The sequence below is a fragment of the Plectrocnemia conspersa genome, unplaced genomic scaffold (genome assembly GCF_051122295.1).
Source record: "Plectrocnemia conspersa isolate PC_06_02 unplaced genomic scaffold, ASM5112229v1 ptg000004l, whole genome shotgun sequence".
NCBI classification, from domain to species: Eukaryota; Metazoa; Arthropoda; class Insecta; order Trichoptera; family Polycentropodidae; genus Plectrocnemia; species Plectrocnemia conspersa.
Window position 1 is genome coordinate 14,819,709 of NW_028277168.1, and position 27,429 is coordinate 14,847,137.

Consider the following 27,429-nt stretch of genomic DNA (forward strand, 5'->3'; position numbering starts at 1 on the left):
TAAAGTGTTCCTAATCCCTGTCACACTAAAGCAATAGATTACATAAGAAGCAATTCCATAATAAAATCGACATACATACTCGAATATGTAACTTAAGATTCAGAATTATAATTGTAATTGTACATAATTAGAATATAAACTAGATAATATGTGATCTCTCCTGTGATATGAGCGAGGTCGGTTCTGGCGACTCATGGTTGAATATTTCTGATTTTTAATTTTGATAATTGCAATAGTACATTGTAAAAATAAATTAAAAGGCAATCATTATGTTTAATAATTATCACTCCAATATAGAAGATTGCTGATTTTAAAAATACAGATATTTATTAGAAACAGCTTACACTTATTTCTTCATATAGTTAAACTATATAATCATACATGTATTATATCAATTAAAAGAGGCCTTCAAATTAGCTGATTCATATGAATGTGTCTATATTGTGATAATTGTTTTTAATAACTCAACTCTTTCATTATCTTCAAAAATATATATATTTATGTAATACATATGTATATCAATCGTCTATCGAAATTGTTGTGATTTATAGAAATATCAATTAAAAAGCAGTTGCCAAGACAAATTAAAACATTCGAATTGAAGCTCACAAGTGGTACTTAAATTAGATTCTTTTAAAATGTAACCTGTTTTAGTAGAGAGTGATTTTGTACATATTATGAAAATCATCGGCCTGATTAGAATTTAAACAGATCATTTGATCAAATCGAAATCAAAAGCATTCTTTTTACAAAAGTCTGATCTAAGAGACTATTATAAAACCCTAAACGTTAGCTAAATTTATTACGTAAACACTCTCTTACTGAACAGATAGTAGAAATTAATTTCAATTATAAAACCGCGCCTAAATAAATCATGTACATATAAGAAATCTTTTTTACGCAATCTATAATATAAATCTATAATATAAATAAACCAAATTTAAATTTGCAATACTTTATTAATAAAGGTTTATATATATACATCTATATATATATACACGTATAAAGAAATTTATTAGTTAAGTTAGTTACGGTGAGTAATCTCGTGCAATCATTTTGTACATATCTTTTTACACGATATATTGCCAGTTTTTAATTTTGTTTTATCCGATTACAATGATCGTTATCCTCTCTTCCATCGTATACATAATCGTAAAATGTCCATTTATCGATAAAATAATTTTTATACTCCTACGTATTTTACCTATATTATTTTTAATATGTAAACTATACCAAATGACGTTGCCGATTGAGCATTTATATATATTTAAATACAAATCAAAGTTAATTTAATTTAAGACGATACATATCATGCAAACTTATCATAAACACCGGATTATACATTTGTATAGTATTTTAAACACATTTTAACAGCCCTATGTATGAATTTTATACAAAACTATCGATGGGTGATGTTTTTAACCGATTGATAATTTTACTTCATTTTTACTGTATTTTTTTTACAATAGTTGGTAATTATTACAGTATAAATTTCAGATAGACAAACGATACTCAATTATTTTCTGTCAATTAATATTACTTGTGTGAATAAAACGAAAATAAAGCATCAAGTTACAATATAATTCAAGTTGTTTGATTCTATATACATACATATATAATTATATTTATATTTTACATATATTATATTGCTCAAAAAAATATAACAGTTGCAGCACATTAATTTTACTCAATTGAATATAATGAGCGACGAAGAAACTACCTATTACAAATATATAATTGCGTTCCCTGAATCCAAATAGATTACTATAGCGTAATAAAAAACCCTTAAGTTTGTACTAATGAAGCCAATAAACCTATGTGATTAAGGCAATGAGATATAAAGTAATGTCAGAACCACCTATAATTAAGTGTATCAGAGCCATTAAAAGGGTCATAAAAACTAATGGATTTAATACCCCCCTCGCAAATATAAAAAAATCAGAGCTGCCTTTAACAATTTTCGCTAAAACGGAATATATTGAGACAACAAACAACATACAATAACGAAAGAATGTGCATTTCTAAAAATAAACGTTTTAAAAAAAACAATTAGCCAAAATCTCGTCTCCAAGTCAACAGGTACAGTTTCACTGTTACGAACGAAATGCACCTGAATGCATAAGATATTTATCAGATAAAAACATAGATTTTAATTCCACCCATACATCATTTGTATTTGTTAGAGTCATAGAAGAGTAAAGACATTAATCTTTTTCCATTTCCCCGATCATATGCAAGCAGGCTGTCATAGAAAATCACTTCAGAAGTTTTCAACATATTAATTTGGATATTTAATCAAAACTTTTAATACACAATAATTCTGTATATACAATAAAAGTGTGTAAAAAAAGTTTTTATTTTAATTTTTATTTTTTTATCAAGATTTGATATATGTAGAGCATTTTTTACATCCTTACTTTTCTCTCTAGCATTTTTTTCAATAGAATTATGATTTTTTTATATATTTATATACTGTTTTTAAAAGAAATATTATTTTTAATTTTTATTTTATTTTTATTTTTAAATGTTTTTTACTTAATAACTTTATAAAAAAAAATTATATATAGTTATTTTAAATTAAGTTTCATTTTTTTAATAGCCGCCATTTAGAAACTGGTAAAACTAGTCCAGTTATATAGGTGTGAGATGTGAAACACTGAGATCCAGCGACTTAGCATCTACAGCAGGGCTCGGCAACCTATGACCCGCGGGTCACCAAGTGACGCGTTTGATGATTTGATGTGACCCATTTCACTTCTGCAAATATCATTTTTTTAACATGTTACGATGTCACGACTAAACCACATATGGTTGTTAGGACCAAAAATATTCACTGACTCGAATAGTCACATTTTAATTATTTTGATCTGTAGCCAAAAAAAGGTTGCCGAGACCTGATCTACAGGCTTTCAAGAGAAGGATCGTGAAGAAGATTTTCTGGCCTATGGAGCTGTATCGGGAGCCTAACGTCATCAAGTATATTCAAATTTAACGTCTTAGGTTGGCCGGACATTTGCCTCATATGGACGAATCGAAATCTGCGAAGCGACTGCCCTTTTATAAGCCTGAGCGTAAGAGGAGCGAAGGCAGGCCGAGACTACATTGGCTAAATGATATAATAAAGGATCTAATATTCACTCAGCGTCAGTGACTAGCACAGTGGGGCCTAGGATAGAGCAAGTGAAGAATAATCGTGATTGAGATCAAAGCCCGTAGCTGTAGCGTCATGATGATGATGATGATTACTTATCTTTGCATGCCACATACATAACATCTAGAGTTTTATAGATATTATTATTATTCCACTATATATGGGTTGCATCAGAAGAATCAGGCGTTTATGGGATGGTTTATATATGCTCAAATATGAGAACGAAGGAAAAGCATATAGTTAATTTTCTGTTTATTCAATCTCCTTTCAGTATATACAGTCAGAATCCTTTGCCGACAATTACACAAACTTCAAATTATACATGATCCATTGGAATATTCTTCTTATATTTAGATTGCTTGTCAATGACCGTCCACATGAGAACAGCTAACTGTATATCCATCTGTTGAATTTCCTTTTTCATCGTAACTAGCGCTTTTTTAATATTCATAATCGGCGAGGTATCATTCATAGCGGAACCTAGTATAATCATCATAAATTTACATAAAATTAAATAATTTACAATACAATCGAATGCTCATTTATATAATAACCTTTCATTTCGGTCTTTTGTTTAACAGCATCAACTTTCTCTGTCAACTCATTCAACGCTTCTTGCCTTTGTGTAACCCCGCCGCTCACGGTCTAAAATGAAAATATAAATTAAACATAAACCTAAAAAGTAATATAACAAAAAAATGTGTATTAAAAATACCTTGTAAGTAGCTAGTGTTCGTTCATATTGACTTTTCAGATTTATAAGATTTGACGGTACACGTGTAGCAAGTAATTGTTCACGAGCACGAGTTGCTTCCAAAACTCTAGTTACACTAGTACCAATTCTTGATAAGCCTGCGCCGACTCCTTCAGCCTTTTCATTTAATTCTATATTTAAATTAATCAGTGGTATTTATTATTTAATTTAATTATTTAATTTATTATTTAACTTTTACAATTTACTTCTACTCTCACCTTAGTAAATCTATAATAAAAATTTTATTTTTGGTGGGCGATATGAATTTTTACAACATGTCTATTTGAAAGAATATTAGATATACAGGTAGTTAAATAATTGGCTTTAAAAATGAGCAATATTTGAACCAACAAATGTATAAGTCGATGAAATTTCTTGACTCAAGAGATAATGCCAGTTGCAGCATGTTGATTTTACTCAATTGACATATATTAGACAAAGAAAAAGCTTCCAGTTATTCAGTTGAGTTATTGTCTATTCTAGATCTAAGTAGATTATTAAAACGCAAATTAATTTTCAAAGCTGTATTATGCTACTAAAGAATTTGTATTCGCCATAACTGGTGCAATGGGATATGATTGGTTGTGAAGGAATTAAACATATATGAGATTTAGGCAACAATCTTATTGAATGTGATTCATAGCTATTTGCCTTTATGCTTCAAGTGGCTTTTAATCTCAATTTGACCTTACAATAAATAAGTCCAAAGAACAGTCGCTTAATGTGACAGGAATTGACTTAAGAGATGCATGCTTCTCTCATGGTTAGTTTTATGTCACAGTGTCACGAGTGGAACATCTAAAACACCTATTTGTGCTGTCAGATGAAAAATCAACAAAAAATTGATACAATAGAATTTGGAACAATTCGACTAGCAAAGCAAAGTCAAAAGATGCAAGAATATGAATTTAGTCAAAATGTATTAATTTTTTTTTCTCATATCAATGCCATTGTAAAATCTCTTTTATCATACCTTGTTTATGAGTAATAAGTTGCTGTAGATGAGATCGCCAATCCCTAGCATTCGGAGCGACGCGAACTTTTAATGCTGGAGCTACTTTCTCAACCTCCTCCATCCATAAACTTTCATCGTATGGTAAAGTCGACATTAAATCCTCTAATAAACAACACTTATTTTATTCTAAATAAAAATAATCTTAAATCAATAATATATAACATACCATCAACAGTTTCATTTTTCAATCCGTTCATATAGGCACCGTCTTCGGAATCGTCAGAAAACACTTCTTCCTCTATACCCACCGGCTCTTCTTCTTCAATATCTTGATCATCATCTATATTTGTATCATTAACGTCCTCGATAGATTCATCAACGTCATTTTGATGTATCTCCAAAGTCTTCCATTGAAAGTTGGAAGATTTCAAGACTCGCTCTATTAACTTCTCCAACACATAAATCACAAACTCACCGTAGCCTTGTTTTAATTTGTTCGGTGAAAAATCTACAGGTATTTCTAACTCTCTCATGTTATCCAGAATACTAGATATTGTAAAATTGGGATCGTCATCCTCTTGTGGTTGATCGATGCTTCGCCCCAATTTGCGTAATAACCAAGCCGCTAATGATGTAAAGACATGGAATTGCTCACCAGGATTTCCAGCGACTATAAAATAATGTCGACTCATGGGTTTCATCCTGATTTCTTTTCTCAACTCTTCGTCATAGTTCAAAATTTGTAGTTTATCAATCAGGGAAAGGTCCATCTTTGCAAATGGTAATATTTGAGGTTATTGTGTTGATACGTTAGTTGCCACGGTAACAACTAGTATACATGATGTATTTCATGTATTCTAGCTGTTAATTAGGGAGTAACTAAAATTTATTTTATCTTTGAAATCAACCTGATAAAAATAGTATATGAACCTACATAGAAACAGACAATAGGTTATGAATAATATATTTTGTATAGTAGCTTTTTGGTAAAAAGCTGCAATTAAGGCTAGGCTCCCTTTAATAAAAAAATAAGCTCATGCTTGCACAAAAATAAAGCCTCTACAGTGGTAGTTGTAGACTACAATATGGAGCCTAGCCCCTTTCTGAATGGTCCGAAGAACGGCAGTTGATGCAGGTTAATCGTTAGAATGTAAATTTTCTTTTACTGTCTTATATGAATGTTGTTTTGATATTGAAAATATTGTTTTTATCTGTTTTAATTCTTTATCCAAAATAATATAAGTAATAGCGAGGGGAATTTTTTATAGAAGGAATGAGGAAAAAACAGATATTCATATAAACATCTATTTACTTACTCGCTGAGTTGAAAATTGCCTATAGTTTTTCTGCATTTTTATATTTTCTTGAACAAAAATCATATATTGTCAGCCAAAATATATGTACCACCACAATATATATCAGTGAAGTCAACCATGGATTTCGGATTTCAATTTATGTCGAATTTATACACTAGTTCAACAAGATTTCTGCCAAATAAGCTCCAGCGTGACTCACATGGAATTGCACGATTTCTAGAGAAAAGTCTTCCTTCTAAAAGGAATTAACAGTTGTCAACTATTAGATTTTTTATATTGACTACGTACCAAAACCAAACTAGTAAAATTTTAAAATTTATACAGAATATTTCGTCTTTGATCGTATATCTTGGACAAATCTGAATATAATCTGAAACTTCATTTTTTGTCCAAAACCGAAGCTGAATGTTCAGTCGTTCATTGCTGTTAATACCAGTAATGTAAAATAGGAATATTCTTATAATATTCACTAGATTACTAGAAAATTATTCATAAAATATATTTATTCTTAGTTTAAACTCTTCTCAAAATCAAATTTTACAATGCTTCAGAAATAATAGAATATTCTCGGATAATATTTTTTAAATATTTATATCCTTGGCATTAAAAAATATTATATATAAAAATAAATATAACTTATTCAGATTTTGTGCTATTATTTTTTATATGATTTTTCTTGTGATATGATATTTTATTTATGATATGTGAAAATGTACTATTTGAAATGTTTTAATGACATGAATTATTCAGTATATCTAAACAAAAAATAATTAATTAATTTTTTTTATTGATTATTATGAACAACATAAACTTTCGGAATATAAAAACGCCATTACATTTATTTTGCAGACTAGATTAAAGTTAAACTAATACAACACAAACAACAGCAAATGTCAATGGAAAGGGAAAATCATATTTACATATTTTTGAGCGTTATATGTAAGTACATGTGTATGTATTCACTACCTATGTTCCCACAGCCGCATTTTTATTTATAAAATTATAAGTAACTAATTTATTACTTTAAGTAACATAGAATACAACTAAATCAGTCAATTAATTTAACCTAGACCTCATATATTCTGACGCTATTAAAATTAGGAAGCTACTGACGACAAACAGTGTACTTGGTATTGAAGACAACATCCTGAATTTAGCGTCTGAAATTTCACAACAACGTCAGCAATTATGGTTATATTTAAAAACACATGCACACAAAATTATATTTACCAGTCATAGTAGAAGATCTCTTCGGAGTAGACCAACCGAATGATCTCTCAACGGCCATTTTCCACTTTGTATATCTTAAATTTCGATCTAAACACACGAAAATCGTTAGTAAAACTTTCATTGTTTCAGAAATATAATAAATAATATGACACACCTTCGTCTGTAGTCGTTGGTAAAAATATATCTGGTTGTAAAATTTGCATGGCATTTATATTCCAAACACCACAAGCCATTCCGGCAGCTATAGCGGCCCCTAAAGCCGTCATATCCAAAGACTTCGATCGAACTGTTAAAATATGCATTTATTTAAAACTAAAGTTAAATAAATTTATAAAAGAATTTACTGTAAGCTTACAAACTGGTATCCCAGCAATATCCGCCTGCAGTTCCATTAAAAGGTTATTTGAACTCATTTTTCCGTCAGCGTGCAGTTTAGTCAATGGAAAAGCACAATCTTTCGCCATCGCCTCTAATATATCTCTGTTTAAAAAATACATCTGATTAAAAAGGTATTTAAAATATAAATAATACAATTAATTAATAATTACTTAGTCTGGAAACACACGGATTCTAAAGCAGCCCGAATTATGTGCTTTTTATTTGAATACGCTGTTAAACCACAAATGATCCTAAAATATTTAATTTATTATATCATATAATATTAGTGCTGCACTACACAATCTTTTATAGGTACGGTGATAACTAATTTATACCACATTCTAGTAAAGATTAAGACACACATACCCTCTAGCATCAGATCTCCAATACGGAGCCAACAATCCACTGAGAGCAGGCACGAAATATACATCAGCTGTTGATGGAACAGACCTCGCCAGCTTCTCGGCATCAGTCGTTACGTCTTGCATGAACCTCATTTTATCTTTCAACCACTTGAGTGCAGCTCCAGCAGTTGCAATTGAACCTAAAATCATACAAAAGACATCTAATTTATCTATCTTATTTTTACAATTGTATTATCCGCTACAAGTAGCTGACTAATTTTTTATTACAATTATTAAAAAATCATGTTTTTTCCATATTATTAAACTAGCTTTTATACTTGGCTTCGCCTGTGTTTTCTGCTCATATATTAAATATTTTATTTACACATTGTGACATAAAATTGACTATAATAAAAGCATTCGTCTCTCAAGTATATTTCAATCATTTTAAATTTTTTATTGTAACGCTGATTTTAAAATAGAAGCCGCTTGAAGCGAAAAAGAAAATTGAAAAAGCTAAGAATCAATATAATTATAATTATTCCCCAGTTGTATCAAAGTCCTTCAATGCTTACTCTAGATTCTAAAGCAATAGATTCTAGACATAAAAATTATCATGAGAGAAGCATTAATTTTCATTAATTTCAATTACTGTCATATTGAGCAATTTTCTTTGTAGCTAATATACTGTCATGGTGAAGGCAAGGCGAATTATGAATTGAAGCAAAAGGAAAATCTCTAGGTTTCAATGGCCTTTCTCGCCGTTAAATACGCCAGTCAAAATGATTCCCTTAATTATATATTTATATACCTTCACAATCAACGGTGTTTCTTTGAACAGTTTTGGAGGATCTAAATTCCACAGCAGCAAAATAGCGCTACCAACCTTAATGCTTCCACTTCACTCTCCGAAAGTAGGCGACAGTTGGCCAAGGACGGGAAATATAATGTGAAAATTCGGGCTTACTTCGGTCGAGCTCGGTTGTCCCCGCGCTAAAATCTCTCGCAAGTTCTCCGAGGTCACCGCGAACGGGAGGTAAAGTGGGGGTAATTTATCAACTTCGACCTCCTCGAAAAATTTCGTCGCTTTCCGAAGTTGATACCCGAAGACGCTTCGAGCGCGAGCGGCGAGATACTTCCCCTTTCGCTCTCTCGCGTGACGAGAGAGAGAGATAGAGATGGTTTATCGCAAACTGAGATAGAACGATTCAATTTTAATATGGGCGTCTTCACGATCGCTGCACTGTGTGGTATTTTTGCCCGATCTGGACGGCCAAAATTATTTCTCCACTTTAGTTGATTCCATAAGTGCTCTTAGTCAAATATATAATATTATAAGTGCTAAAAAATACAATTATTTAAAGTATTTCTTTAATTGTAGGCCCGAGGAATAGGAATTCCGTGTTGAACGGTCGTGCGAATTTCGCCGCGTAGCGTAAAAAAAAAAAAAATTGTATATGTCACAAATTTGCTGTTTTTTATTAAGAAAAAGTATTTGACTAGCATTTTATCATACTCGGTATCGTTTTTTTAAATATGTATATATTTAGTCATTCCAAACAAATTTTTATTTTATTTCATTAGTACGCGATCCACAATTTGACGTTTACTGATTTTACCACGGTAACCATATTATTAAAAAATTACAATCATTACAAAACTGTATTTTAAATTTGACGTTAACATTTCTTTAATTGTAGGCCCGAGGAAGAGGAATTCCGTGTTTAACGGCCGTGCGTAGCGTAATAAAAAAATTTAGCCGCGTAGCGTAAAAAAAAAAAATTGTATATGTCACAAATTTGCTGTTTTATATTAAGAAAAAGTATTTGACTAGCATTTTATCATACCCGGTATCGTTTTTTTTTAAATATGTGTATATTTGGTGATTCTGAACAAATTTTTAGGTCGTAACTTTCGCGACTAAGCCCCGTCCCATTTTTAAGAATAATACATTTTTAAGGTATGCAATGTGTTAAAAACCGCAAAAATCCGCAGTCAATTTTGCATGTATCATAAAGAGAAAGACCTAAGCTATATATTGTATATAAAATCTCAATTCAGCAAATTGACTTTCCATACTTTTCCTTAAAAAATAATAGAAATTATTCATTAGATGCACACTTGAACGTTTCCTGTTTATTATTTATTAGTGACAGTGAAGCCTCGACTCAACATAAAATGTCTTATTTACTAACATTGATCTATTCCGGTGCATTGCAATCATCCACCATCTCCTTTTTCTCCATTTGGCTTTAATTTTTTTTGTGTTTAAAACACGCACGTAGTTATAATACGCGAGGGCACATAGGGCGGTGACGGCACGTTCTCCATGTTGAGAAGCGCACACGCGTATGAAATTCCCGACTGTGCGAACGCTATTCGAAAAACTGCGACCTTAACCGACTTCGGTCGAACTTCCACTAGGACAACTTTCGGAGAGTGAAGTGCAGGTATAAGAATTAGTTTGTGAATTGAATAAAATTAATCTACAGCAACTGGCATCATCTTTCAAATCGGGAAATTGATTTCATCGACTTTTGCATTTCGTTATAAATACATAGCAGTTTCTAGTTTTTATAAAATTTGTTATACCTTCTAACGCGTAATACGTTGGAGCATCTTTGCCGAGTTTATATGCTACAGTTGTCACTAAGCCATGGGATGATTTAACTCTCTATAATAATAATAAAATATTACGTTACCTCAAGATAATAGTCTATTGGTATATTTGTCATAATATTAACCTCTGTTCCAGTGTTACATAGCAAAAAACAACCACTTCTGTAAGTATTTTTAGCTTGACCTATTTCAATGCACATATGACCTAAGAGAGCTGATTGCTGATTTCCTAGAATCTGTATTCGCAAATTAATAATTCAATTAATTAGTTTATTTAATTTAATATGATCAAAACACTCACACCAGCTATTGATAAGCCATCCAGAACTGAACCGTCAGATACTGACCCATAAATTTCCGAAGAACTATGTATCGTAGGTAACATTTCCTTGTCTATATTGAATATACTGTGAAATGATAATAAATTCTATATTAAAGGTATAGACAATAAAATATAAAGTATTCAGTATATTAGAGGGCAACCCAAAGCATGTTTCGTGATATTAAATTTCAAAACTCATGTGTTTGAGATGATGGTGCAGCTTGGAGAATGGAAAATCATGCATTGCTTTAAATATTTGTAAGTTTTTAGTATTTTTTTGTTATCCATCCGACCTATGTCAGATGGATAACTAGGATAAGTTCATTATATTCTCAACAACTCATAAACATACCGTAATAATAATGGATCCCAAAATAAATGCTCAATATTCATAAGAAGCGTCCTGGAAGCATTTGTAACGTCAGTTATGTGTATCCCTGATTTAATACCACCAGTTAGATTCTGAAAGTATATTTCCATAAGTGCAAATAAATACACATATATATATATACATCTAAAAATATATTAATTGATTATACCCAAATAATCCAACTATCGATTGTGCCAAACACAGCTTTTCCTTCTCTCGATGCCCTTCGAACAGCTCTGACGTTTTCAATAAGCCATCTCATTTTCAGCGCGCTGAAATATGGCGATATTCGAAGGCCACTGATCGTATGGATAGAATCTTTCGATAGCACTGATAATTGCGATACAATCCGATCGACAATCGGTGTCGTTCTTGAGTCATTCCATGCTATAAATAAAAGTTTACGGTGAAGATAAAATGATTGATAAATCAATGGTATAATTATAGTTACTTACAAATTACGTTATATAACGGTTCACCAGTGGTTTTATCCCAAACGACGACAGACTCTCTCTGATTGGTTATCCCTATACTGATTATGTCCTTCTTCTGATATCCTATTTAAAATATGTTTAAAGTTGATTTATAATTATTGATGATACATATTATTGAAACCCTAAACGAAATTAACTACGGTAATAAATGCCATTTTTATCAGATTCTGGGCTTCGTTTATAAAAGTAAAGAACTATATCTCATATTTAAAATTTAATACTGTAACAAATATGTCTTCTGGGATGAGCAAGTCACTTCGGAGATCAGTTATGGTTGAAATCTAAAAGAAGAATAATGTAGACTTGTTCTTATCTCTCAAAGCTGGTTACATTCCTTGGAAAAATACAAAAAGACTTGCTCGTTAAGAGTTCCTATCTACTCGTTCTCCTCGGTGGACGCGAATGCCATAAGAGCATCGGTGCACACATTTTTTTAATATATTAAATACACGCTTGTTTTTACTACTATGGAAAATAAGTAGACATTTATTATGTAATGGTTTCCCCAACATTTTTTTGTCATATTTACTTCACCTCATAGTAATAATATTGTAATGCATAAATAATATTTAAAAAATATATTATTATATTATTTACATTTTGTGAGAACTCTAATTGTTCACTGCAAAAATATTATTTTTCAATAATAATAAAGGGGTGCTATTTAACAGGGAATTATTTTGAGATATGTGTATTCAAATAAATACTCTATTCCATAAAACAAATTGTTTGTGCATTAATGTAAGGTAAAAATATTCGGATTTTCTCTTCAGAAATTTATTCGTTGCAGAGAGTTATTCATAAGGTGTTCAAGAGTAATTCATAAACAATTCATTTTATGGAGCAACTATTTTATATATTGCTCATTTAAATTGGCCTGCTAGTAAAGTAACTGTGCCTGTAGTGAGTTCTGCGCTCAAAACGGGGAATTTAAAAGGTTAAGACCATCATTCAGCTAATGATGCGATGTGGGGTGAAATCAGTAATCAAAAAAAGGTATTTCAGATTAAAAATTACATGATAAGGTGTTTCGCATTAGAAACTAATTGAAAAAATTGTTGTTAAACATCAAAGATATTAATATTTATTTTTGTGAACAAATATTTGTATATTTATAGCATACCAATTTCAATTAGTTTATCTATCGCATCATTGGCACATCTCCGAATAATGTTTAATATCAATCTAGGATCCTGTTCGACCCAATGTTCCCTTGGAAAGATTTGTGGAATGTCTTCTTGTGCGGAAACCAGCTCTTTACAACATTGACTTTTATAAATCTGAAATGTGTTTAACGTATACAATAAATACATATGTTATTATGCAATATTTTCAATAAATCTTACCACAAATCGAACGCTAGTCGTCCCTTCGTCGATTACTCCGACCAGACTTCGATTAGCATTATCCGACGTCATCCTCCTATCTGTAAATCCAAAAAAAATTGAATTATTAACTGTAATATAAAAAACCAGAGTACATATTCGCCTTGACCATTACAACGTTAGTTAATAGTCAACAGTTGGCCTGAAGCCAGCAATTGTGATGACAGTAATAGGATTGGGCCGTAACCAAATAATAGAAACTAAATTTATCACCATATGAACAAAGGTAAATGCTATCAATACTGTATAAGGAAAAAACAATAATATTTTATGAATATCATATAAAAAATAAATGTAATTATCAATAAAGGTAAAATTTTGAATTTTACTCCTTTAAGTAAATGTAACTTGTTTAATATTAAGTATAGAAGTCATGATTAATTAATCTATTACAACCATATTTAAATTCATTAAAACAACTATACATATATGAATTTGACTGATGCGCCCATTGCTATTAGATAATTTCGAAAGTCTGGTGCTCAATTTTTTAAATGCTACATAGGCTAGTGTAGCGTTTAAAAAAAGGCAGATTATTTTACTGAACCACATTAACAGACATCAAACATGATAACATTGTTGGAAATTTTATTGTAGATAAATAAAATCAAGACAAAAAATCTGGTTTAAGAATGGAGCTTCTCTCTTATCTTAATAGATTTACAGATATGAAACTGTAATTTTATTTTAACCATAGAACATTCAGAAAAACATAATAACGTACTTAAAATCAATAATAAAAACCAGTTTGTATGAATTACGCAACTATCTATTGACTGATCAAACCACTCACTTTTAAGCATATCCGTATCCATATGCATTCTACTTATAACGTTAGCATTTTTTAATACACAAATCTGTGTGTACACATGATTAGAACAGCTGCTTATCTACCAGTAATAGCATGAACCAAAAATGTATAAGGCATTTACTTTTGCTATAACAACGGGAAGATTTAATGATATAATAATGAAAGGAAAATTCTGGTCAAATATATTATGAGGTAAAATGTTGTTTTTATATTATCGAAATTCAACAATCAAGGCGATTTAGTGTTAAGATCAATACCCAGTTATAAAAAAACCTGACGAACTGCTATGAGCAAAAGTCCAACTTATAAAAAAAGTTGGTATTTAACGTAAAAATGTCTTCTTATATAATACTTTTATAATATCATTGTGCACATTCAATAATTTTGTATTGAAAGTTAAGATAAAGATTTAATAAATGTATAATATTTTAAAGTTGAAAGATTCATACAGATAATTTAGTGATAAAGCAAGGTAGTAGTAATCGAATGATTATATAAGTACTGTGAGCAAAATAAAAGTGTTCGATATCATTGAATTACAGATTTCATAATATCAATATATTATAGATATTACAAATAGTTAGCCAATAGCTATTAAACATTAAAGTTGCTTAAGACATGATTTACTAGATTGTTTATATATCAGTCGTTAAAAATCTTTAGAATAAACTTAAAAATATATTTAATCCGATCATTTTGAAAGAAAAAATTGTTTTAATTTTAAGAATGAATAACTCATATAAGTTGTAATATTAAATATTTTCTATTCGACATCGTTAATAGTTATTTAAATTAGAGTTATTATCTTGGTTATCGCTAAAATTTTATTAGGGTGAGTTTTATCTACGCAATTGGCATAAATACATATAAGGGTGCAGTGACAAATGTTTAAATGGATTTATTTCTTTCGATGTGTTTTATTAGATAAAAAAAACTATTGTAATAAACTCGTACCATTTTTAAACTTTGACACTTGACTATTGAAATTTAGATAACTCGTTTATGCCCTTTAAACGCGATTGTTGATATTGATGATTTATGAAAATGATATTCAATTATCATGCGTCATATTTATATACATATGTTAGGAAATATTATTTGTGTTATAATATAAGTATTAACTCTCAATTAACATAAGATTGATGATGTGATAACATAGCTATGACGCCTGGGATCGCCTTGGGTCAACTTAGAACACCTAACATTCGTTGAAATAAATTAAATGAATATCGAAGTTCATATTTATATATATCACTAGCACAAAAGCGCCATTAATGTATTTATTCAGGCACAATAACCATTTTCTTAATACATTCACAAATTTAAGAAGATTCTTGAATCCAAGCATGTCTAATGGAATCTAATTCGCATAATTTCTGTACTGCGCATACATGTGAATAAAAAAGTTTATGTACTATATAGCAGAGATAAACAAACTATTAGAAATTTGAGATGGCGGTTTATAATTAAAGTTTTGCCACCAAAATTAAAAAATCAAAAAACCTGTTTTGCAAAGAAAGTGATATTATTTACAAATACTACAATTTTTTGAGATAAAATGCTTGAGCTAAATAGCTATTTTGTTTTTTGTGCAAAAGTACTGAGCACAGTTCAGTGGTACAATGCATTCGTTTTATATCTTACCCATATATTGCATTTTTATTGCATAAAAAAGTTGGTTGCGAAACGCGATAATTTTTATGTAAACTTGATTAGACAGACGAGCGACTCGTGATAGTTCCGCGGTGATACTGCGGTTCGTTATTAAAATTTAGCTGGAAAACGAATATTTTAAATCACGCTGTAATATTATTAAATTTGTTAACTAATGTTTTTGCATGTCTCATATGGTCACTAGAACATATTGTTAATGATGTGAGCAGATGATAATCGAGTTTGTTTACAGTTCATATAAATATTTTTTATTTGATTGATCCATAGCAAGCGTAGATAATACGTTTACTACCGTATAACACAAATTTCTATTTTTCATTACAGACTACTTGATTTTACAACTTCGTACTCGGTTTTAAAAAAATCTACAAAAAAGTAAAGAGGTCTAAAATGTTACATAATAGATAATAAAATAAATTAACAATTAAAATAAAACTATAAATGTACAGTCCCAAATTTTTTCATTGTTTTAAAACGGAGGCGACCGCAAATAACTTAGCGGTCAACTGGTCGATCGCGATCGATGCACTGGCAACACACGGGGACCAGATTTCCAGAGAAATATAAGTGTAAACATTAGCTCATGTCAGTCATACAAATATGCAATAAAAAATATTTAGACTAGGTTTGTCACTTTAAAAGTTTATACTAACATGTATAATGTTATAAATACGATTATGCAGTTTTCATTGATTTTTTGACAACTAGATTTAATCGATTTATTATTATTATTATATATTAATATTAATAAAATCGTAAATAACCATACATAGATACCTTAAAAATCGAAAAAAGTATAAGGGCATTATGCGAGCAGTTCAATTTCTTTGTATGTAAAAATTTACAATCGCCTCAACAAATATTCAGGTGACAATTACAAAAGCAACAAAAAACTGATTCTCGTGAAAAAATCCTGTTTTATCAATATTTAAAATGTTATCGAGGAGGGGGAGCGGCTATAATGTTTACACAAGGGCGGCCAACTTCCTAGGCACGGCCCTGGCAGTACCAATACCAAAAGCATTATTTAGTTTCAAAAGCGGTTTCTGTTGTTTCACCACCCATTTTAATTCATATCAAATAATGTTCTTGTTTATTTATATTTCATCTTCAATTCAGTAGCTTAATTTAAAGCAAAATTACAAAATACCCTTAAGAATGATATTAAGCACTCTATTTTCTGACTAAGTTATAATTTAACATAAAATTCGACTATTATTAGATACTTATTAAATGAAAATTTAAAAACATAAAAGTAGATTGAAGTTCATTCAAATACAAAATTAATTTCATTACAAATACAAAATTAATTTCATTATAGAAATCTTTAAATAAAAAAATATATAGACTATTAAATTGTTTAGAAAAATATTATTTTTCTTCTTTGAAAGATATTGCCATTTTAATAATTAACAGAAGTAGTTTTCTAAAAACATTTTTCTCAAATTGAATAGGAAAATATTATTATTATTAAATACGTCTTTATTTACCACCAAACAAGTAATATATGTAGAGTTCAATATGAAAAATATCAATAGTGTATTCTATTGAGTTTCGATATAGAGAGGATATTTGAATACACCCAAAGCAGGTAGTCTACCTGAGTTAACAAGTGCCTCGCCTTCAATCGCGTAATTTAGAAAGCCTTTTCTGCGCCAACAACGTAAACAAACAAACCAATACGGAACATCACTATAACATATACACATATATGCATGGTTTTCGCTCGGTTATGACCAAAATTTAAAGATGAAATAAAGAACCGGCGGGAAATTTAAAATCTGGCAAATACCTGTTGTCGTCTTAGAACGTTGACGATTAGCAAACGGAGAATTGGTCGCCTGCTAGAGTCGAGGCCTTCTAAGTCGCGTTAATTGAAAAGAACGAGAAAAAAATCGCCAAGGCAACACCAGAACGAGTGTCGCGTACGAAACCGCTCCGTTCGTCGCACGTGGCGTTCTGCGCTACACGAACTACGTTAACCTCCTCCCACTCCGAACGCTTGCATCGATGACGTCACACAGACGAGCCCCCGTCAGCCTATATGTACATCGTGCGCTCCAGTGCATTGACAATTGCACTAGCGTAGTCAAACCAGTCATGCAAAATTGTCGGTATACCACCCGGGCGCTAGAATTGAGCTAAAGCCCGGTTCACACGCGTCTAGTTTTTTTGCGTTAATTACATGTCAATTGTGTGCCATATTAGACGCGTAGTTTGTGTTTGACAGTCTTATAGTATTGCTAAGACGCATTTTGTTAGGCTCATTTTTTTTTATTTTAAAATTGACGAAACAAACAATTTGCTTTAAATTTGACGTTTAAATGAATACATAGTATAGCTCTAGACATGGAACTTGTCCTATTGCAATAGTGTGAGTAAATATGTATACTAATCTGCACTGATTGGACCCTGTAAAATAATTTTTGACGTAAAGACTTTTTAGTGGACGGCGATAACATAGGGATGGTTTAGGATCAAGCGGTAGCGACGAAATACTTTCCCTCTCGCTCGCTCGCGTGTTAAGTGACTAGAGTGAGTGAGAGATAGGGCATTCGGACCGTATCTCCTTATCGCTCACACACTCTCGTCACTTAACACGCGAGCGAGCGAAAGGTAATGTATCTCACCATACGCGCCTGTTGGTGTTAGGTAGAATGGGTGTGAGTCAGTAGGCAATTGGCACAGAGCGAAGCTGTCGTCTGTTGAGTACACGGTGTTTATCAAGTATTGAGATGTCGGAATACAGCAAATTAGGGCAAGGAAGAGCATTATCGGGACAAACTAAGGAAATGGCTTTAAACGTATATACATATTTTAAAAAGATGGACGATACTAGCAAATCGTTAATTATTGATAAAATGACAATAGATTCAGTAAAAAAACTAGTGGAAGAAAAAATAAATATCATAACTGCCAACGAATGGAGTAATGTCTGCCGAAATGCAATAAAAAATGAAAAAAAATATGAAATCATCGATATTGCCATGGTGATATTATGAATAATATGAATTTAGTGTTTAGTGTAAACGAAGATTCGGACTCTAGTTCAGAAGATTCCTTTGATGGATAGATTATTTTGTCTGCAATTTTTGTATTAATTATATATGTCATTCACGTATTTAATACATTTTAAAATCTTCATAATTTCTAAAGTATTTAATATAATTTAATAAAATTTTAAATTCTAAATTCACCATATACATACTAAGTTTACAAATTCTAAAGATCCATGGTAGATCCATTGATATAAGTTTAGTAAAACTATCACAATGCGACAAGTAAGACAAAAAAAATCCCTTCCGCCAGCCCCATGTCAATAAACCATCCCTATCCAGGTATAAAAAATGGTTTGAACATAATTGCAACAAAAAAACAGTTCATTGAAAATCTGACATAAATACGATCTGTTTCATTTATTATTTAAAAATAAATGCTACAAAAAAATAATATTAGAAAATAAATTAATAACAAAATGTAAAACATTCATCAAACACCCTGTGACTCACACACACGCAATCGGACAAGTTCTGAGTCTAGAGCTATACATAGCACCCTACAACTTATTCCTGCTACCCTAGATAAAAATGACATTAAAATGGCAACGTTTTGCAACTAGATAATATATACAACTAAAAACACCGAGTAGGCTTAAAACTATATCAAATAATGAATTCCACAAACGCTTACATACATTATGTAATCGTTTATAATATTCACTATTTGATGAGAACTACTTTGAAAGGTTTTTATTTATTAATAAATTACATCAACAAAATACTAGTAACTTCACTAATAAATTACTTTAAGGAAAAATACTTGAAAACTTAAAAGGTAAAAATAATAAATAAACAAAAGTAGACAAAATTAATAGTTTAACGTTAAGTTAACGTTACAAATAAGCGGATGTTTAAAAGGTGTTCAAAAAATATATAAATAAATAATAACACAGATCTTATAAAAATTCCGATTGAATGGTAAATAATCTTCAAAATAAAATTTCAATCATTGAAAAATAGTTCGTAAGTCGTTTACTTGCAAAAAGAAAAAAAGTTTTCACAACACAAAAATTTACAACAATTCTAAAATTTCGTTCAAATCTCATAATTAAAGAAGGTTAAAAATATGTTGTAAATAAATTGCTATTTTCCTTAAGAAAAACCCGAAGTTTAATTAAAATTGGTAGGGTATTTAAATAAACTGCTATTTTCCCTAGACAAAATGTTTAATAATTATATATCGTACACATATACAGTGAAATCAGGGCAGTGGCGTAGCTAGGGTATGTGGTGCCCAGGGCGATCCTTAAAATTGCCCCCCCCCCCATTTTTTGCATGGTCATAAAATCAGCATTTCTTAAAATAATTAATTGGTTATTGTTAAGCTCTTGCTATTCGTGGATATATATTTTAGTGCATTTAGGGTTAAGTACCACACTAGACGATCCCATCGCAAATATGCCGCCCGGGGCGGCCCGCTCCCCCCCCCCCCCATAGCTACGCCACTGAATCAGGGCAAGGACCCGAGGAGCATGCTACACAGGCGGTCACCTGGAGTGCCAACTCCAAACTGAGAAAGAGATGGCATGTTTGGGTTTATGCAGGGCCGGCCCGAGGGGCAGGCAGTACAGGCGATCGCCTGGGGCGCTAGATTTTGTGGGGCGCCGTGATACCAAATAAAGGCGCAATATTCACTTAAAATTATCAAACAATATTGTTAAGAAATATAATCTGTATATTAGTTTTTATACACTACTGTGTACTCTTTAAATTATTTCACACGTAAAAAATCACAACAAAAAATAAATTATAAATTCTTTTATACCCACAATCGTAAAAAAGAGCATGTTGTCAAATATAATATATTATTTATATAATTTGAATTATATTTTTGCGCTCATCAAGTATTAATAGGGGGGGGGGCGCAAATTTAGTTTTTGCCTGGGGCGCCAAATAACCTAGGGTCGGCCCTGGGTTTATGCCCCTACTGTTAGCTCTAAAGCACACCATACATATATACATTCGATATACTTACCATTACACCGATTAATTGATAAATATGAAAAATGATTTTAATTTCTATAAATTTGTTCAAAATATAAACTGGAGTAATGATAAGTATATCCGTATCGTGTGCTTTACAGCTAGTAGGGGCGTAAATTTACTCGTTTTCAATAATGAATAATGATGAAATGGATAGCTATCAAACTGACTGTGTTAACGCAAATAGAGTATAGGAACCTATCCAACTTACTTGGAACTTACTTGTGTCTTCTTTCAAGTAAGGTAACCAGACTTTGTGGAGGATTGTCCTCCTCAAAAATATTATTTTTCTTTGTCTTCCTTGGACAAAATATACCTAAAAGACTTTTTTTGAGCACTTAAAAAATTTTCGGAGATAGCCATTGAACAAAATTTTCTAAATGACCTTTTTTAGTCTCGCGGCAATCTGTCTATTTAATTATTTTTTTAGCTCCTGCAGCAATAATGATTTTTTTATTTTTTGTGTCCTCCTTTGATAATTTCAAAATCCGGTCACCTTATTTTAAGGATTAGGCGAAAATATGGCATTGGATAGATTTATCGCTCGCACTGCTACAGCTTTACTTGGATGGTGCTTTTGCACGAAATTTTGCAAATATTGACTAAAATCGTCAAAGAAAATAGGGAGAGTGTTCTTCCTATTTCCTTTAACGATTTTGATTTCTTTAAACCCGCCATGGCGACAATACCAAAACAGTTTAGTTACATAACATACATTATTCGAAGCTTTGAAACTTATTTTCAAGCTGTAAATCTTTTAATTTACCAAACAATAATAGAAAATAAACAAGGCAACAAAATCATTACAAAAAGAATACAATCACTCAACTTTTTGCTTAAGGAAAATATCAATTTATTAATAAAAACATACAAATTCTAATTAAAGTTTGGGTTCTTCTTAAGGAAAATAGTAGTTTATTAACAAAATATTCCAAATTTAGTAGCTATAATTATCTAAATTAGATGAGATTTTGGAATTTGATTTGACTTTAATTTTCGATAGTGAAAACTTTTTTTCCTTTTGCGTGAAAACATTTGTCGAATTTTTTTAATTATTTAAAATATGTATGTATGTGTATATTTATATATACTATGTTTACCCACACTTAACATAAATCAAAATATGTTATAATTATTGTAGTTGAAAATATTATTTTTATATTCAGGCTGCATTCTGTTTATATATTTAGAAAGAAGTAAATAACAATAAGAATAATGACAACAGTTTTCAAATTATAAAAAAGGTAGCAAAATACTTTAAAAAAATTATTTAATATTAAAAATTGATATATCTGCATAACTCATTGGCTACTATAATTTTTTTTTTAATTTTAAATTATTTTTATTAAAAAAACATTAAATTATATTATTTTTAAACATCCAAGCTTACTTATTTATATTATCAAGACAATTAGACAATTATTATCGAAGAATTGAAAAACACTTTAAAAGTGTTGTATTAATTGATTACTAGAATTTTGGAATTTAATAATAAAAATAAACAAAGAAAATGCAACTAAATACCAATATATAAATACTAAATACTAACATATAGATGTAAAAGTTTTGATGCATGTATTTTTTTTTGGATAGTTAACGTATTCGATCTTTGTTTCACCTTTGGAAGAATATATGAATACATTAAATTGCCAAAAGTGAATGAAAACAGTAATCAAAAAAAGAATCATTTTTTTATTATATAAATATTTCACAATAACAAATAATTGTACTTTATACCTTAGTTATAACCCACTTGTCACTCTATTCAAAGCAATAATGAATTAGTGAAAATGAATGAGAATTCGTTAACCCATTAACCCATAACATAAATTACTGAAATAATCATAAACCATTCATAATACGGAGTAATCATTGTTGGCAAATAAAGTTACATGTTTCGTAATCTTAATAATCTTATCATAAAAATCGTACATCTTACATGAATGGTATTATTAAAAATTAAACCATCATGAAATTTTGCATGTATTTCAAAAGGGGCAATACAGTAATTAGTTGAAATTAATGTTTTAAACTCACATCCACCACTGTGTATCGTCGTGGGGCGAATCATCTTTACACTGAAATTATAAAATAAAATATATTAATTTTCATGTTTTTAGGTTATGTATAAATGTTGTAAGTGTAGGCATGAATGAACATATATGATTAGAAATTCTTAGGGTATACGAAATATAATGATGAGTAAAATATATATATGATACCAACTAAATTAAATAATAATAATGTGCTTTTTGATAAAGTTACTGCAAAATATTACATTTCTGCTGATAAAATGTTATCATATTTGATAATATTTCATGTAAATCAAACTGTGCAAAGTATCACTTTAAAGCGTTAATCTAATGTATTATTTAAAAATTGTGGCTTTATGAATATATACATAATTCATTACATTGATTATTTTCTCAAACACCTAATCTGACAGTTCGCCTAACCAAATTTTACGACAAACGTCACGTTCTTCAAAAATATAATTTTGGCCTTAATACTACCTAAAACGTCTACCCCCACAATATTATTTAATATAAAAATAAATATTATTAGAATATTAACATATATATATCACCGTATAAAATAAATAACGTATTTAAAAATAGTAATTTAATAATAAGAAAACTCAATATTGTATATTTAAATAAATTAATACTTAAAAGTATATACCTATGTATATACTTCTAAGTATTAAGATAAGCAATTGCAAAAATATTTTGAATCAAGATATATGCTTTAATTTGATAATCTACCTATAACATTTCAAATCTGTGTCTAAAGCTGCATTAATTAAATTTGTTTAAGTACCTCCTCGTATAAACTAATGTAGGTTATAAAACATTTTATTATTTTATACGCAAATAAAAAATATACTTATGACAATGGATTTATTTACAAAATTACATTTATATACACAAAACTTACAGCAACGCGACGGAACTGTTCACAGTGGATTAACGAGCTCTTAAGTGTGTAACTAGCTTATCTTATCAATTAGTTACTGATTATGAATTCTGACCAATGAGCATTTTTAATAAAAGATAAGCTTGTTCGTTCAATAAAAATGTTATCATTTTTTGAGTTGTTATAAAAAATAAACAATTACTTTGAGATCATTATTTCACGTTATATTACATGTACAAATATAAAAATGTTACTTATGTGTTAGGTATAGTACAAAAATGCTAGTAAGAGCACTGACAAGAAATATAACATCAAACCAACGATGATAAAAATTAAACTGTAAATCTCCCAACACTTGAGTGATGATTGTTCGATATTCGGCAGGCATGTTCATTCTCATAAGCAAAACGCTCGAGCAAAAGTACATTCCCATTATTTGTGCAAGTATTAATACGATAATGTTAGAAGATCTTGAAGATGATATTTTATAGAAAAACTAGAAATCAGAAGAATTAATTTACATATTTTAAGTTATAATTTATATTATAAATTGATTAATGGGATCACCTTGGTAAAAGTGAGAAGCAATCCTCTGATGCTTGTGACTACAATGCAACCGACGAGGAAAAACGATATGTGCTGTGACCAAAATGTTACATCAATATCGAAACCCATCCAATGGACTGCAATTTCTATTCCTTTCGTAACCGGATCAATCTTACCTACTCTATCGAAGACAATGTTAATAGTTGACTGAAAAAAATACAAAATATAAGTAAATTCATTACAAAAATTATACATACTACATATCGGCAATTTGGAAGAAGACTATTACAACAACAAAATAGTAACTTCTTATATATATTTATATTAACAGGAATCAATCAATATTATGTTGTAGAGAATTTGAAGTATATTATTCATATAGTAAAAACTAGATAGCATTTGTGATATTGCTATCTATTGTATTTCACTCCTTTATTTATAGTAAGGTTGTGAAATGTTAGTTGTGCCTCAACTATTGTGAAAGTGTGGCTCTTTCAATGTCAATATCAATTTTAATCTCAAACAAATTTCAATGCAATATATACAAGACAAGATGAAAAGCTTTAGTTGCAAGAAAAATATGGCAACCACCATAAAAAGAGCTTTTCTACACGAAGAAAGAAAATGATAAAGTTTTGTACAGGGTAAATGGCATTTATGATTTACAAACTGCACTGTCATGTCCTATGAGGAATTACTATTTTATATCAAGAATTTTTTTTAAATTTATTTACAAAAGGAAAAACATAAGATATGATATTGCTTCTTGAATGTGAAGTTATTAAATTATTTTAAACAATAAGTTGCAAATTAAAAAAGCAACGATTCCGTATTCTACTACTACAACTATACGGAGAAAAATTCATTTTTGTTTCAATTTGTTATAGTAGAACATAAAAAAATAACTCTAAATATCTCATGACTAGACTTAATAAACATAAAGAGGGGGAAAGTAGTAGTTAGTAATGGACTGGCATATTAGCAAATTTGCGAAATTTATGTCCTTAAACAGTAAAAAATATATTCAGTAGAAGTAGTGCTACTATAAATGCAATTCTGATCATCACGCACTTGTTTTATTTACCTTTCGCACAAAAGCTATTCATAGTAATTATCTCTTGGACATTTATTAAATACACAATCATATAGTGTTTATGATTCTGCACCTCTGGTATTACATTGAGGTATTACTCCATTTATTGGAATTTTTATTACATTAGGACCTTTCAAATGATTTTGTTGTAATTGGATGTTTTACTAATATTGCAAAAACTATAATTTTATTGGGTGTGATATTATATGTATTTCTGCATTAATTGTGTTAATTGTATCGATGCATATTCCATTTTACGCTTTTTGTTGTATATTTTTTTTATGCTTTGTGAATATTAGTCAATAATTTTCATGTAATTGTATGATAGATATTTCCAGGTATTATTTAAAAAATATTTTAAGTAAGACACGTTTTCTTTTAATCTCATATAGCCGCCTATTCCTATTATTTATTATTGAAAATCTATAAATTTTGTATTATGCCAATCTTCTTACAAGCCAACATTATATACTCACGATAAATATTTTCCAGACACAATATAGAGAAAAGAAGTATCCAAGACAATTAAAATATTTTCCTTGCAAAGTTGTAGACCATTCTATTCTATTCATCATACATCGAGCGCTGTGTACTTCTAAAAATAATTGTCGTTGTAGTTCATCTAGAGCGCCGATTTCACTCTTTAATTGCTCTATATCTAAACAAAAAAAATATGAAATATGTTTTCCTAATTATGCAATAGAATTAAAATAATACGTATTTACTTTCTGTTGGTTCATAAGGACTGGCAAAAGATTTAAAATTTATTATAAAAGAGTTCCAAAAACTCTTTCCAACCGATTTCGCCTGAGCATTTGCATTTTGAAGATATTGTTGTCTTCCACCAATTTCACGAGCCTGAGCTATAGCTATTCTCTTCTTCTTGACTAAAATCATATCTAAGGTTTGCAATAATTTTTTTTCTATCGTTTGGATATCTGCATAAGTCACTGGTCTATAAAAAAACACATAATTTAATATAGAAGCAAAAATTTTAAGCAAATATATAAATATAAAAATACCTGATAAATATAGTCATAGATGTATAAGGATAATTAACAGCGCCAAAACCTGATAAAATTGCCATTACAGTTACACCAATAACACCAACTCTTGATACACCTTGTTCGATTGAAAGTATTCCCTATAAATAAAAATATATGAAAATTTTAATTAAACATAAACTATCACATAAACACAATAAAAATGTATACCTGTTTAGGACTCAATATTGGAAATGGATTCCCAATCTTCCAGAAGAAATATAAATATATGAACCACACAAGTACAGTCATAGGACGTATAAAATTAGGATGGACTATAATATAATATACAATAATTATAAATATAATAAAATCAGATTATATTTTTTTATATGTACACTAATTACCATAACGTATTTGGCTAATGCAAAAATAGCCAATATAAAAAGGAATCACAGCAATCACCATAAATAGCATTAAATATAAACCTAAATTCCAATGAAAATATCTGGAACTGTAAATTCAATTTTCATATTAAAGTATGTTAATAATAAATGCAGAATAGTATAAGATTTTAATTAACCTGGAGTCTAAATATCCAATAATTTCAAATATGATCAACTCAAACATTGTACAACTCAATGCGAAGGTAATTGAGAAAATCAATTGAACCAGCAAATGATGAACTTCGTAATCTCGAAAGAGTTGCTTCACAAAAAACACCCATCCTCCGATAAAGAAAAATATCTAAAATATATTAAAAATATAATTGTGTTCATTTGAAGCGATTACATTTTAGAGTGAATGAGTATGGCTTAAACCTGAGATATCAAAATGATCGAAGTATCTTCAATAAAGCCCATAATTATAAATAAATGGCATAAGAAATTAATTAAGAATAAATATTGACAACTGTGCTCCTACATTGCCGGCTTTGACGTTGACATATTTGCTTTTAAAATTAAACTTAGTCTTAGCAATGCTTATATTGACCATGTTTTTATTTTAATTTATTTAATAACGCATTAGTAAAAATTATATTAATG

The 27,429-nt window shown here is 29.8% G+C and overlaps 3 protein-coding genes across 6 annotated transcripts; all 3 read right to left on the reverse strand.

Annotated features, from left to right (window-relative positions):
• Nucleotides 1-3,388: 3,388 nt before the first annotated feature.
• Nucleotides 3,389-5,760, reverse strand: IFT57 (intraflagellar transport 57). Its single transcript, XM_088184192.1, has 5 exons — nucleotides 5,087-5,760; nucleotides 4,879-5,022; nucleotides 3,867-4,036; nucleotides 3,706-3,796; nucleotides 3,389-3,631 (listed from the first exon to the last, which is right to left on the reverse strand). The coding sequence occupies exons 1-5, from the start codon at nucleotides 5,628-5,630 to the stop codon at nucleotides 3,468-3,470; spliced, it is 1,113 nt and encodes a 370-aa protein (XP_088040318.1). The 5' UTR covers nucleotides 5,631-5,760; the 3' UTR covers nucleotides 3,389-3,467.
• Nucleotides 5,761-6,987: 1,227 nt separating this feature from the next.
• Nucleotides 6,988-23,801, reverse strand: Gk2 (Glycerol kinase 2). Of its 4 annotated transcripts, none has more exons than XM_088184824.1 (16): nucleotides 23,783-23,801; nucleotides 22,883-22,923; nucleotides 13,280-13,359; nucleotides 13,057-13,213; nucleotides 11,895-11,996; nucleotides 11,609-11,826; nucleotides 11,422-11,531; nucleotides 11,049-11,154; nucleotides 10,873-10,983; nucleotides 10,721-10,802; nucleotides 8,151-8,328; nucleotides 7,955-8,035; nucleotides 7,762-7,886; nucleotides 7,561-7,692; nucleotides 7,407-7,493; nucleotides 6,988-7,336 (listed from the first exon to the last, which is right to left on the reverse strand). In XM_088184824.1, exons 2-16 carry the CDS (start codon nucleotides 22,914-22,916, stop codon nucleotides 7,233-7,235), a joined length of 1,707 nt encoding a protein of 568 aa, XP_088040950.1. In that variant the 5' UTR covers nucleotides 22,917-22,923; nucleotides 23,783-23,801; the 3' UTR covers nucleotides 6,988-7,232. The 4 variants fall into 4 exon arrangements, with proteins under 4 accessions (XP_088040950.1, XP_088040949.1, XP_088040951.1 ...); XM_088184823.1 differs by lacking the exon at nucleotides 23,783-23,801 and adding an exon at nucleotides 23,259-23,350; XM_088184825.1 differs by lacking the exons at nucleotides 22,883-22,923; nucleotides 23,783-23,801 and adding an exon at nucleotides 17,596-17,812.
• On the reverse strand, nucleotides 23,732-27,340 carry GPHR (Golgi pH regulator). Its single transcript, XM_088184827.1, has 9 exons — nucleotides 27,205-27,340; nucleotides 26,967-27,130; nucleotides 26,791-26,897; nucleotides 26,615-26,718; nucleotides 26,423-26,544; nucleotides 26,126-26,355; nucleotides 25,877-26,058; nucleotides 24,329-24,514; nucleotides 23,732-24,257 (listed from the first exon to the last, which is right to left on the reverse strand). Exons 1-9 carry the CDS (start codon nucleotides 27,244-27,246, stop codon nucleotides 24,012-24,014), a joined length of 1,383 nt encoding a protein of 460 aa, XP_088040953.1. The 5' UTR covers nucleotides 27,247-27,340; the 3' UTR covers nucleotides 23,732-24,011.
• Between the last annotated feature and the right edge of the window lie 89 nt (nucleotides 27,341-27,429).